The 15,032-nt window shown below is 36.1% G+C and overlaps 1 protein-coding gene across 3 annotated transcripts; it reads left to right on the top strand.

Annotated features, from left to right (window-relative positions):
- Positions 1-3,761: 3,761 nt before the first annotated feature.
- LOC105043028 (silicon efflux transporter LSI2) lies at positions 3,762-12,667 on the top strand. Of its 3 annotated transcripts, none has more exons than XM_073256181.1 (5): positions 3,762-3,926; positions 4,038-4,282; positions 4,397-6,015; positions 6,228-6,423; positions 12,193-12,667. In XM_073256181.1, exons 3-5 carry the CDS (start codon positions 4,819-4,821, stop codon positions 12,459-12,461), a joined length of 1,662 nt encoding a protein of 553 aa, XP_073112282.1. In that variant the 5' UTR covers positions 3,762-3,926; positions 4,038-4,282; positions 4,397-4,818; the 3' UTR covers positions 12,462-12,667. The 3 variants fall into 3 exon arrangements, with proteins under 3 accessions (XP_073112282.1, XP_073112284.1, XP_073112283.1); XM_073256183.1 differs by having other exon boundaries at positions 3,767-3,926; positions 6,234-6,423; XM_073256182.1 differs by lacking the exon at positions 3,762-3,926 and having other exon boundaries at positions 3,933-4,282.
- Positions 12,668-15,032: the final 2,365 nt, after the last annotated feature.

Here is a 15,032-nt window from a genome sequence, read left to right as displayed (position 1 = left end):
TATTAAGTACATGCTATGTAATCTTATAAAAGATATATTTATAGTGTTTGAATTATTGTTCTGCTTAGAAAACATTAATGGTTGGCACGCACGCACGCGGAACCCATCTTTGTTACTGTTTAATGTCTGCTGGTACGTTAGGATGCCTTCTGGTCTTCTCCAACCGTTTGTTGGGTGCGAACTTTTCGGCACTGGGATCGGTTTGTGTGGGTCGTTTAGGTTTTCACCCATCCAGCCGCAAAATTCGGTGGTCCTCGTTTGAGATCATATCCTATCTTTATTTTATTTTATTTTTTTTCCACATCAGATTGTGTGCACTCATATCCTATCTTTATCTTTTTTTTCTTTTTTTTTTTTCACATCAGATTGTGTGCACTTAAGAATAAAAAATAATACAAGAAAACAATGCTGTCGATTAAGTCACTTCCTATGTGGCCGAACACATCAATGATTAGACGAGACGATAAGATCGAACTACCTGCTGCATGTCCTACGAAATATTTTATTTTTTAATTTTTTAAGATATTCTTACATTCGAGTGTGAGTGCCTGTTTATCAATTCTTTTTATATATCATAAAAAAAATAAAAATTTTAATCATTTCAGCTAGTTAAGTAGACTATCTTTATATATTGGAAAATTCATGACTAATTAGAACATAAATACTATATCTGTAATCCAATCCCACCAATTACGTAAATATTTGAGCAATCAAATACCATATATATCTAGCCATTTTTGTGGGATCATATACCATGTGCGCCTTATCCATCATGGAATCTTGTGAGATCGCATACCATGCATAGCCTATCAATTTAACTGTGGGGTACACCATATATATTCCTTTTTTTTGGTAGGACATATATTCCTTTCAATCAGGGGATGATGACGCTTAGTACTCTATTTATCGTATTGCGATGTGAACAAGATATTGCATTCCCTTATTTTTATTCTATAACACTATAAATAAGAAGCATAAGATTCTATTACAGATCTAGTATCTCCGTTAAATATTGCGGGCAATGAAATGAGATGACAATCAAGATTCGAGTCTAATTAAAATATAAATTGGAATGGTAAAAATGATTTCAGTCATTGTTAATAAAAAGAATGTTGCAACCTGCAATAAACTAAAGTATTTGTTGATCTTACTCAAGACACATGGTTCAGGAAATTTTAGACTTCAGAGTTATCCAGAACTTATGTATGAAGACAGAGTTCATTATTCATACTTCTAATGAAGTGGATTTGAGTGGTTCACCCGTCATTTTACCAAAAAATAATGAAGTAATGATGGAGATATTAAGGAATCGACTTATGTAGAAAGATAAAATTGACCACAGCTCCCAAACATTGCTGTTAGTGTTCGGTGATGTAACGCTGAATGTCAGATAGTGAAAATGAAAACCGAAAAATACGAATATACTAAATAATTTCTCAAATATATTATTTTACATCAAGGTGATATGAGCCAAGGTTTTATATATCTTATGAATGAGTGCTTAAGTTATACCAAATTAACAATAGGTCTCTGTATCTTGACAATGAAGAGAACAACGAATTCCACTGAGCTCCGCTTCAAGTAATTTCGATTCAAGGGCAGACAAGCTGATAATTATTCTTCTAGGCATTCATCCACTTTTGAGATAAATATCTTGTGGCGCCGCCCAAAATTCCAGAATACCACTAGCAGACGGAACTACTAGATCTGCTGTATCTTGGCGAGCTTAACCTTAGGGTAACCATAGGAAGCAAGAGATATAACCATAGGAAGAGGAGAAGTTTTATCCTATACCACATGCATCACTTGGTCATCCACTCCGCCAATCATAATCACTTATTTCCATGGACTCTATTCATCAAGTGCTAATCTCGGTGTATAGTTATACAAATGAATGATTGTGATTATCAGCATGTACAGTCATATGGTGTACATCATGTAGATATAATTTCTCATGGGAAGAGGGTCTTCTAATAGAGCCATGGTTACAATGATGCTTTTATCTTTCAAGGAGATGATAATCTGCCAATGACATTCTCTAACTAAATAGGAGGTAATGTTTGGAGCAAGGGTGTGTTAGCATGGGTAAATTTAGTTCATCTTGGCAAGGTTAAAGTGGTTTAGCATGTTTCAAGAGTGTTGTTTAGATCATATACAAAATGGAATAGCAGAATGCCATCCATAAATAGCTTTGATATTCACATATGGCAGATTATGCCACTCGGTTGTTGGTGGAGCAACAAGGATCATCCGTTTTGTGCTATCCATGGATGTTACCCTGTTCAAGTGAAAGCTCTAGTGTCCATTTCATGGTAGACCTAAAGCATATCATAGCAGAAATCTTGATAATTTCTCTTGATGTAGTTTAGGTGTAGCTTAACATCTATGTCATCCGAAAACCACCAACCACCAGTATGTACTAGTATAATAGTGTTGTAGGCTCTCATAATTATGTTCTTCCAACCGAGGCAAAAAAAAAAAAAAGAAAAGAAAAGAAAAGAAAAACATGGAAGTAATGAAAATAAAAAGGCAGTTTTTAAGACTTGAGCAAAACCTTTGGAAATAATATTTCTATGTTTATAGTTTTATGAACTAGTAACCGGGACATACGATGCACGCCTAGAAAATAAATTAATAAAATTCTCTTGTTCATGACTAAGATATAAATGTATATATCTTATTGAATATCAATTATTTTGTCTTTTTCATAATTTATATCCATTAACATCAATATCATCTTTTTGCTTAAATAAGATGATAGATAAGTTTAATTAAAAATGCGGCATCATAGAAAATGAGACCATATAGATTTTATTACATTTGTTTCCTAACTAATTCAATGAAATAATAAATGAATATAATTTAATAAATATTTAATAATAAATAAAATATATTTTTATGCTAGATGTAATTCATATATATGCTGAAATTAAAAATTATTTTTAATCTTTCATTATATTTTTGGTTATGGAAATATGATAAAAAAATTTATTTAAAAATTTGACATCATAGAAAAAGAAAGCAGATAGAAAATAATTATTTATACAAAAATGTAAATGATTGATTTGTGGATAGAAAGATATTGCTTGATGTTAATATGATACATAAATGTGAGAGATTTATTAGATTAATTTATTGTTAATTGTATAAAAAATATTTTTATAAAAAATGATTCAAAATTTTATAAATATTTAGTATAGAGCTAAAATTAGATTTTTAGATATCACATTCATTTTGTTTGATAAATATAGATATGGATATAGATATTAATGAGATGCAAATAATTATATTCATATTTATTTTAAATAATTTTAGATACAAATCGGCTAGTAAAAATATGGATATATATATATAGATATAAATTAGATAATTAAATTTCACGATCATAAAATAAAAAATATTACTATGTAGGTGGCAAATTGATTTAATAATATTTCTAAATAATTATATATTTTTTTAAAAATTCATAAATAGTATATGAAATTAAATAGAGCTAGATAGTGTCTATCTATATTTATATTTATTTATTTTTTGATATATATAGATGTGAGTTCAAATTTTATCCATATTGGAATAAATTGAAAGATGAAAAAAAAAAAAATCTGGATCAAAATTATTCAATGAATTTTCACCACTAATTTAGTGGTAAATTATATTTATATACATATTTCAGAAAAAAAGATAGTATGTTAACGTTGAACGGCTATAATTGGTGGAGGCCTTTCGACGGGAGTGCCGGAGGTGAGCTCACACGTCAGTGAGTGGTACGGTACTAACGCTGAAGCTCGATGGATGGAGACAAGGAGAGCGTGATAAGCTCTTGCACTCGGGTGTCCCCACACAGGAATGGTGCATGCAGGGCCGCTCTGTAGCTCACAGTCTCTTTTTATCGCTGGTGATTAGCTCAAGGCTCGCTGCTCTCCAAGGTGAGTCGAGGACTACCGTCTTCCTCCCTTTTTTCCGTGAACATAACGATCCATTACTAAATTCCAAAGTTCTTGGAATATTGCCTCTCATTTTTTTCTCGATTCGGTTAGGCTTCGGGGTCATTTCGCAGGGAAGTGGACATCAGCGCCGCAACAAACTGATTGCTGTGCTTTGATTTAATTGGGGACATTTTAGTTCCCTCGAGGGATCTTCAGCGTATGCGACCCCAAGAAGTGGATAAAAATCGATGGGTTCGGAATTCTGAGATCCATTATAAAAGGGAAGAGGGCTTGTGTTCTTTGATTGGAGATGATGGCATGTAAGGTTTTCTTGCTGTTTGGGTTTTTACGACTCTGTATGGCATTTCTCTTTGTTGCAATGTTAGTTTTTAGGTTTTTTTTTCTTTTTCTTTTTTAGTGGATTCTTTTGTTTTCTTTAATTGATGGGTTCTGGCTTCTCCGTCTTGCAGGAGGATGGAAATGGAAGCAACCAGCGGAGCTCTTCTTGATCTTTGAGCCTTTTCGTTTTTCTTTTAATAGCTTTCTACCTGCCATCACCTTCTCTTCCTTTTTTGGGCGGTAGTGATTTTGAGAATAACGGTGGAGAGGCAGTCATTTTGTTTTTCCTCACACTTCCATTTCCGGAAATCAATTGCTTGCACGCCAAACTACGATTTTTTTGGATCAAAGTTTTGCTGTGATTTTAAGTTTCCCCACTTTGTGAAGGTCTGGGAAGCACTTGGTCTTCACTTCCGTCACAGCTTAGTTAGTGGTTGGTTTTTCAGCATCTTAGCATATCAAATGCAAAAGCTCAGGTTGCTAGAGGTTCCAGAAATTGCTCTCGCTGTGTTGCCTTAGATCTGGAGGAGGTTAGCCTTCTAAAATCTTAACAATGGCCATGGCAGGTCCGGTGAAAGTAGTCTTAGGCTCTGTTGCCTTTGGAATTTTTTGGGTTTTGGCTGTGTTCCCTGCGGTTCCCTTTCTACCAATCGGGAGAACTGCAGGCTCTCTCCTTGGTGCGATGCTCATGGTCATCTTCCGAGTCATATCGCCCGAGGAAGCTTACGATGCGATCGATCTTCCAATTCTTGGGCTCCTCTTTGGAACCATGGTCGTCAGTGTCTTTCTTGAAAGGGCTGACATGTTTAAGTATCTGGGTAAATTGCTCTCATGGAAGAGTAGAGGTGGTAAAGACTTGCTTTTTCGAATTTGTCTCATCTCTGCCATAGCAAGTGCTCTATTTACCAATGACACCTGTTGTGTCGTCCTTACCGAGTTCATCCTAAAGATCGCTAGACAGAACAATCTACCACCGCAACCTTTTCTTCTAGCACTTGCTTCTAGTTCAAACATTGGATCTGCTGCAACTCCGATCGGTAACCCGCAAAATCTAGTCATAGCTGTTCAAAGTGGAATCTCCTTCGAACGGTTCTTGTGGGGGATCCTTCCAGCTATGATTGTTGGAATTCTTATGAATGCCGCCATCCTCCTAGTCTACTTTTGGAAGTTATTATCGATAGAGAAGGATGAAGAAGTGGTATCAACAGCAGGAGATATGATGGTGGAAGATGATGTGACTTTGCACCGGTTTTCACCGGCGACAATGTCACATGTTACTTCTATGAATTCTCAGGAGTTTGGCTCTGCAATTGATGCCGTGGTACTGAATGGGGACTTTGGGCGCCCTGATGGTCAACGAAGTAGGACTAATAGCATTGATATCGACATACAAACTGCGTCAAGTGGTGGAATTGAATCCACGAGGGTCTCAAATGCATCAAGGGAAGTGGTAGATGGTGCTGGAATTTCTCTGAGAAGAGAGGAAGGTGTGACCTCAAGGAGGATTGTGAGAGGTACCAGCAATTTGAGAAATAGTCCGAGAGAAAATGCTTTGGTCCAATCTTCAGACGAGAAGGAGAGTTCAATCGAGAGGTGGAAGAAGCTATGGTGGAAGACATGCGTCTATCTTGTTACTATTGGAATGCTTGTTGCTCTGTTGATGGGACTTAACATGTCATGGAGTGCAATCACTGCTGCTCTTGCTCTTGTGGTACTCGATTTCAAGGATGCACGCCCATGCCTGGAGAAGGTAATTTATACATCTACATGTTTTAATCTTCTGCAAGAAAGATTATCATGTGACAGATTAATATGATGAATACAATTGCTGTTGTTGTAGCATGCTCTGCTTTATGAACATGATTCTAATTTTCTCAAAATCGAAACTTTTCATCAACTATTGTTGTTACTTTTCCCCATGTATGGCTCTTTTCTAATCTGATCTTCTGTTCCTTTCGCAAGAAGCAGGTTTCATACTCCTTATTGATATTCTTTTGTGGGATGTTCATAACCGTCGATGGATTTAACAAAACTGGAATACCAAGTGCTTTGTGGGAATTTGTTGAACCACATGCACGTATTGATAATGCTGGTGGTGTTGCACTGCTCTCTCTGGTGATTCTCATCCTCTCAAATGTTGCCTCCAATGTGCCCACTGGTAAGTCCTCCTAAGCAATGGTTTTTGCTGATCAAATATTTTGACTTAATAACAGCAATCAATTTCTCGGTGCATGTGAACTGCTTTTGATTGCATGTTATTTTTCAGTAGCATATTTATATCTTGCATGTGTTCCCCTAATTTTGTTATTATCTGGTGGAAATCAGATGCATAACATCATTTAGAGCATACGTTTGCACATGAAGTAATATCAAACAAGTCCAACTACAAGTATGTTGCAAACTTGCAATTTTTTCATTTTAGAGAAATAAGTATGTTGCAATCTGAAACAGGATTTTCCATGTTTGGAATTGGCACTGAGGCTTTTAGTCCAGGTCAACTGTCATAATTGTATTAAGTAAAGATGCTTGCTTTGGGATAACACTAAAAGCATCAGAGAAAGGGTCTGAGGGCTGGAGGACAGTACTGACTGCCCATGGGGAATATTCTGCTCATCATAATGAATTATTCTGTACAATCAAAAGCTTAATTCTTCTTTAATTGAGTTATCCAGAATTTCTTTCATAATCTTTGTGCATTTTCCTTGGTTTGTTTGTTATCCATTCTCTGTCCTAAATCTTCCTTGGTGAGGCAATGAGGGTGCAAAAGTACAAGGTAGGGTGTCTATGCTGGGTCACAATTTTTTAAGTCAATATGTAGATGGGGGGGAATGGTATATGGACTTAGTAGTACAGAATGGGTGAGTACTAAGATAGCAGCCTATTTCAAAGCTTCAAGTTTAAACGAAAGGAGAAGAAGAGAAGTAGGGAATCTGGAATTTTCAAAGGCAGTTGGGTTTTGTTAAACGCCTTGAAAATGTGGATGCACAGTAGATCCAAACAGTGGATGGATGAAGCTCAACCCTTGAAAAAAACTTCTCAAAATTTCTACCAAAAAATGAGAGAGGTATTAAATGAGAACACTGCATACATGTTGAAATCTTCCCATGATGGAAGGTTTTACAAGGTTATGGATTTTAAAATTCCTAGTAGCTATAGAAAAGATGAGAAAGATTATCATTCAGTAAAGACCATGCGAATGCATTGTACAGATAATGGATGTTAACTCATGAGGGGCTTTTCTAGCTAGTAGTCATGTTTCATGCTGCATTCTTAGTACTGATGAGACCGTGTAATCATCGATATGAGAAGGAAAAATGAAGACACCATTTTATTCAAGACAAGGCAGTCAAAAATCACTCTTGTCTTGGTTATAAGTACAATGAACATGTTTTAGTTGAAGTTATGGTGGCATATGTTTATAGGCAATTTTGACTTCTAATGCTTGTTTTATTTCTAGAAAATATGTTCCAAGCTTGCTTAGATGAGAATTTGAAGTTTGAGAACGAAACTCACACTTAAAAAAAGGTGCACGGGTTCATGATACTATAAGGTAACAGTGCATGATCAGTGGTTTGGAGACTTACAATAACTAGTGTTTTCTATTTTATTCATTCTCCATTGGTTTGCTTCAAAGTACATATTGTTAACATGACATGACATGGACATAAGTATGGAATATGGGTATGATTTTGGAAGAAGAAAGTTTAAGGAGTTGTTATTAAATACATCATCAATGAATTTCCTAATACCTTGTGCTTTTTTTGGCCTGGTGCTTAGCTAACATCAACTTAGAGCTGGAAATCATGGGTTCAAATCCCTTCTAAGTAGTATTTTTCTTTAATTAACTTTTTGTGTTGCTGAGTTGTTGTTGTCTTGGCTTGCTTCTGGTTTTTATCTTGAGTTGTTCTTGATTGGTTTGCTATCTTGAGATGTTCTTAAGATCTGAGAAACATTGTTCATCCCTTTCCAGGATATTTAAACTTTTGTGTTCTAGCGGTTAGTTAGCTTGGTATAAGAGCTGAAGGCCCGGGGTTGAAATCTCTGTTTAGGCCATTTTTCTATAATCTCCTGTTTGTTATCTTGAATCTTCTCTTCTGTTAACTCCTTCCCATTATTGAGTCGTTCTTCATTCATTTGTTATCTTGAGATGTTGTTAAGGGAAAACTGATATACATTTGGACCCCTTACTTAACAACTTAAGCTTTCGGAGTCTAGTGGTTAGTTAGGAATTAAACAATATTATTTGACATTTTTGGGGTTATGTCTTGTTCCTTTGTCACGGGTGAAAAGACAAATAATGCAACGTTAATTTTCAGCATAGGCTAGTGAGTTTTACTGACTCTTTGGAAAAGTGGAGGTTTTGGAGTTAATTGTCAACTTAGATACCATATTCTGGGTTTCAGTGGGGCCCCATAGATAAAATAAAAGTAAATTGGATAGATTTCAGTTTTGGACTCCATGAGTGCTATTAGTGGGAGCTAACCAAAGGAGGAGGGAAACATAAGAAGATGAGAGAGAAACAGGAGGGAGAGAGGAGGGGGGGAGAGAGACAGAGAGAGAGAGAATGTGTAATGACCCGGGACCTCACGCAAGAAGGTTATCTAGTAATTGTTAATTGGGATCCTTGACCTTGCTTAAGTACTCAGAACTTTTCTGATGCACACCCAATATGGGATTAAACATGTCTAAACGGGCCCTAACATACTTCCCCCCATTTAAGTCTAGGCATCCTTGCCAGGAGATGGTCTAATCAAAAATAAAAACGCTACCGCTGTTTCATGGGAAGCCCTAAAGGGCCCGCATCATAGCATCCCCTAGTTAGGTTGTGGGCTAGTATCATATCTGATACTATTTGTCATGACCTAGGAGTTTACCCAAAAAAGCTAGCCAAAAGTTGTTAATTGGGTCCTCAACAATGCCTAAGTACCCAAAGACCTCCCAAATCCACTGTGGAGCCAATACACATTTGCACAGGTCTTGATCGTAATTGCTATATTGTCTTGATCTTACCTTGGGTTTCTTTTAGGCTTCTTGTGAATTTTCCTGAGGTCTTCTTACGTATACTCGTCTCCACCTTGTTTTGTTTTATGCTCTTGCTAGTCTAGTATTTTGTTTCGATTGCCTTTGAACACCTCCTTATTGGACCTCTAGTAACCATAATTCCTGTTGATGCCATCCAAGTGAGTCCTTGGATTTTCTTTCTTCTACATCTGAAGATGCTTCAAGCCCTTGCATGATATGAATCACCTCACTAGCATGACAAAGATGAATGATGCACACTGCCTTAAACTTTATCTCTTTGCTATGGTATTCTATCATAGTTGCTGTGTTATCCCATGTAACTCTTGTTGTGCCAATGCAACTTTCAACATTCCCCGAAAGAATGTCAACTTTTCTGTGCTATTGAACTTCTCTACCTTGAATCTAGGTAATGCTGTTTTTGCAGACTTTTTTAGGTTTGAACTAAGGCATTTTGCATTTCTCAAAAGAATTAAGCCAAATTGACCATGTCCAATGAAATCAAGTCTGGATGAGGGTTCTTTTTTCCCCTTCTTTCTTGGAAGAAAAGGGCCATTTTAAAGAAACTAAGCTCAAATGGGTTTGGGTTGTTAGTCAATTAATATGACTAAATGGTTTATATGCGTCCAGGTCAAATCTTTTGATTCATATCAAATTATATCACAGCACAAATTGGAGTGCAGTAACAGCCAATACATGATACATGGTGTTTGTATCATACAGCATTGGCTGATGCCAATTTGTGCCATATAACATGGTGTGATAGGAGTGTTCCGCCCTGCTTCAAGAAGAACATTGTGACAGAGGATATGGTTTTAAATAGGAGTGGATGAAGAGTTTAAGAGTTCAGATTCACAGAACCAACTCCCATGGAGAGTTAAAGTTCATAAAACTGAGCCCAGATAGATTAAGTTGGATTGCCGGTCATGGTTATGCAGTGCTTGTGGTATCTAATTATGAACGCACTGAAAAGATAGTGATTTCATGCTTTGTCATACAATGCTAGGTAGCAAGTGTCGAACCTGTAGATTTTCTTTCTGGCATACGTTAAAGAATTTTTTGATTCTTTTGGTATGTGAACTAGCTCTTTGCAGCGGGCCACCACAGCAAATCAGTACAGTCACGTGTTAGACATTTGGAGTAACTTGGCTAGAGGTAAATATTTGGAGTCTTGAAAAATCTGGCAAATTTGTCAAAAGTTTGGATACACAAAATGATGAATAAAAATAACAAAATTAAAAATATAAGCTTTGTAAAATATTTAATTTACTTGTTTACTTAAAAACTGAAAACTTTAGAATATGCTTCATCTCTTAACTCAGGGACAAGTGTTGCAACTCTTTGTATACATGCTTTTTGTGAAGCAGTTGTTGTTAAAACTTCACAAATTTTTATATGGTTCTGATATCCAGTTATTCTTTCTCATCTTTTTCCAATGTCTTCCAAGCCAAATTAGTTCTCCAGAAGTTGCTATTTGAAGCATTGAGATGAACGTGTCACTATAAATTAAATGTATCATTAGTTTGTAATACAAAGATTTCATAAATTAAATAACTCATGAATAAATCATATAATTTGTTATATTTCTAGACTCATTCATGCATCGACTGCATGGACAATGATTTTTTTAAGAATCATTTTTACAAAGAGAAACCAATTGAAGAATTTTTCAATACTTTGGAGAATATTGCTACTATGAGCTAATGTGGTGTTACAAATAGCTTCCATTTATTCCACCTAGTTTTCAAATATTCATTATTCTAGATCTGGGTTCTTCTTCTTCTTCTTCTGATCATCATCATCATTATTATTTTTAAATGTATTGCTCCATGTTCTTCTTACTTTTTTTTTTTTTTTTTTTTTTGTATATTGCTTCCCCCCACCCCCTTCTTGTGATTCCTATCCAGTCCACCCTTGACCTAGGGGTGCTTTAACAAATTCACCTTTACATAAAGTAGCTTAGCAATGGTGTTGTTTAATATACAATTGATCTAATAACATGTAATATTGTTCTTGTGAAAATGGTGGACAATGGGGATCTTGGGGCAGTATTTCCCGAACTCGGTAATGATCTTTCATGTGAATATGAGCATATCCAGTCTAGATTGTCCTCTTAAGCCATATAGCTATAAATGTTTAATCTCTCACTGCCCCTGCCCCTCTCTCTCTCTCTCTCTCACACACACACACACACATACAAGGTGCCAGCTCTCTCTTGTTCTCCTAACAACTGATTTTGAGTTAAAATTGTGTAATTTCTCACAAATAAATCAATTTTGATGTATTTTACTAGTGAAAGAGGATACTATGTGATATGGGACACATATGTAATACTTAAAAGTGAGTTTTGAATTAGTGTAATTCTGTATCTTGCTAACTATGTGGCATTGTAGGCTGTAGCTTGTCACTTAACATCTTCAATCAATAGATGACAGTGACTTTTGGATATATAAGATACCAATTAAACCTCCTTAACCTTTTGGAAAGAAGCTTCCTTTGAGCTTGTGGTCAACTTGCTAAATTTTGTAGTATGACTTCAAAAATCTGAAGATTAACAAGATGACCTGTAATAACTCTTACAGATCCAACCCTTTCTTTTTCATGCATCAACTCTTAAAACTAATCAAATACAGTGTTGACTGCATCAATTTGCTTAAATTATATGAGGCTGTAGTGCATGGCGTTGAATTTCTTAATGATTGACAGAAAAATCAGAACTGCTCCAAAGGCAAAAATACAACTAACATGTGTGTGTGACATTGCCAATGTTTAAAGAATTAATATAAAGATGTGTTTTTGTGGTATATTGTGTTGCAATCATAAAGCTTCATCCATTGGTTAAATGCATATACAAATAGTACTTATCTATGAATGGTTTTTAATAATGTCCCTTTTCTGCTTGTTCCAGTGCTCCTCCTTGGAGCGAGGGTGGCAGCATCAGCAGCAGTTATATCTCCTGGTGAGGAGACGAAGGCTTGGCTTATACTTGCATGGGTTAGCACGGTGGCTGGAAACCTCTCTTTGTTGGGCTCTGCTGCGAATCTTATTGTCTGCGAACAGGCTAGACGGGCTCAATTTTTTGGCTACAACCTCTCTTTCTTCAGCCACCTACGTTTTGGGGTCCCATCAACCCTCATCGTCACTGCAATTGGCTTGCTGATCATCATGAGTTACTGAATAGTCTAATGGAGAGCCATTTAGAGAACAAGCTTGTGTTGTAACATAGAGTTACAAATAACTTCCATTATTAGCGTTGCATTGCCATGAGTGAATAATGGGGAAGCCTAGTGTAGTAGCGGTGCTCAATTTCTTTCAATGATTAGCCATTACTATCTTTAAGTGTACAAATCAATAATGAAGAAATATATCTTATTAACTGGTGATTTCTTTAATGTTTGCAATAAAAAGAGTTTGGATAGACTCAATGGAATTAATTATTTCACAGTATTTTGGTGATCATTCAGCTCAAACAAGTTGTGAGTTATCTAAGTTTACAGGGAGGGAACCAACAATTTGCTCTAGTTTTCTAATTACTATAAAACAGGTATTGGAAATGGAGCTTCAGAGACGAAGAGAACTGCAAATCTGCAATAAGTGTAGAGGAAGGAGCATCGAGTATAGGGGGGTTTATGTTTTCAAGGTATGTTAATCCTGATAGAAGGAAAAAAGATTAAGGAAAACAGACAGATTTGCACAGAAACAGTTTGGCTGAGTTAATAATCTAAAGATGTTTTGGTAAGACTGTGTCTAATAAGCTTCATTGATAGCATCTCTGTGCATGCCACGTCCAATAATGTGTGATAACCAAGTTTATCAGTTCACAGGGGAGCTCCTTGCTTGCAGTGTCAACTGGTTGATTGGTTTGCCTGAGAAGTTCAGAGAAAAACTGAAGTCCTTGGGATTTCTTCCACCAAATGGAAAAAAAAGAGAAAAAAAAAGCCATAGCCTCTACTTCGAAGATTAGGTCATTAGCTTTAAAGTTGCCAACAGGCATCCTCAAATCCAAATAAGCTCAGCCACGCTCTAGCTCGGTGTATGAGGTAGCACAGAATGGAAGCGACCAGCCACAACAATACTTAAGGAATATTGATAAAATGAGCACCTAGTCGTCTATCATGCCTATTGAAGGCAGCATCAATCTAACCTTAAGAAAGAATTGATGGAGGGGCACCAACTGGTGGAAAAAATAAGGGTGGTACAATAAACTCTTAACTCCATGATATCTCTTTTAGTGGTTGGACTTCATCAAACGTGATTGTGAATGTCTTGGGGTAATACTCAACTCAATTTTCATAGACTATCATTATTTCCAGCCTGCACACATCCAAGCCAAGTGGCAGTTCCCATCAATCCAGAGTTGGGTTAAAAAATGTCCTCCCAACGTGACTGCCTGTTAGGAAGGTCTTTGGCAGACTTGGGAATGGTCGTGAGAGCTAAGGAGAGCAGAATTGGGGGTTTATTCCATGAAAAGCTCTCTGGTGTCGGGGCCTTTAGTTCTATTTTTGTGGATTGAGGATGCTGAATTACAATGATGTGGATGACCCGAGCTGTTTTACAATATCCCTAGTCTTTCTACGGAGTAAGAATTCATATGATCCATGGGAACCAGAAGAGGCAAAGCAGCTATCAAGTGGAGGGTTCTTCTCAACATTACTTTTGGACCTCTAAGCCATCCAATTAGTAGCAATTTATGGATTATAAGCATGCCCAATTAGTAGAATTTAGAAATTATGAAGCTGCTTCCATAATTGACTCATGGTTAGCACCAAAAGGGCCTCTACCATAATGTCCTCTACTCTATATGGGCTATAGGCCAGATTCACTTTGATACATGTGCCATTCCTAACAATATTGGATTTTACCCAAAAACCTAGCTGAAAAATGTTATTTAGACTTTTTGTTCTCTCTCTTTGTGTCTCTGTCTGTGTGTGTGTGTGTATCCAAAATCTCCATGTGCATAATCAACATGGAATTCAATGCACACTTACATGGGTTCTCATGAATGACTCGTGGCGTCACCCAAAATGAATCATCATAAATTCTTCTAAAGATTCTTAGTCTTGTATGGATATTTAAGATCTCTCCAATGCACATCCATTGTAGGATTAAACATGCCAGCATAGGTTCTCAGAGTTAATTTATTCAAATGATATACCTATAATTATGCTTATAAAATATTGATTCAATTGTTTTAAGTAATGATGAGATATCATTAATATTTGTGATATACATGTAATATCAATGTTATAAGCATCAGAGCTTATGGACACTCAATGCACATGGATGAAGAGGAAATTGAATGCACGGAAGAAATATAGATATTTTGTTCCTCTCATTTGATTGAAGATTTGTTTCAATTTTACTTGAGCTAATATTCATACTTTTGTATTTTTCCCTTGTAAAAACATCAATGGAACTATTTATGCATTTGTTAAAAAAAAGAGAACTTGGGAAAGACAGTTAGAGGAAAAGAAGATGGTCTCGAGAGTTTTTTTTTTAATATATTTTTTAATTTTTTTTTTTTTTTTCAAAGAGATGGTGATGTGCACCATCATGAAAAAAGAGATGATCACATGCCATATATAGATCCAAGAGCCAAATTGATGATTTTGCTCACGTGCGTAGAAGCATGATGTGGTGCGAATCAGATTTGGCAGGAATTTGAAAGAAATTATTGCTTGAAAAAAAGGCCGAGTTTAGAAGCTTGTTTTGTTCTTCCTAATTCACCATGATCTCTAGCCACCATCA

The sequence above is a fragment of the Elaeis guineensis genome, chromosome 4 (genome assembly GCF_000442705.2).
Source record: "Elaeis guineensis isolate ETL-2024a chromosome 4, EG11, whole genome shotgun sequence".
In the NCBI taxonomy this organism is placed as follows: domain Eukaryota; kingdom Viridiplantae; phylum Streptophyta; class Magnoliopsida; order Arecales; family Arecaceae; genus Elaeis; species Elaeis guineensis.
This window is presented reverse-complemented; position numbering and strand designations above follow the sequence as displayed.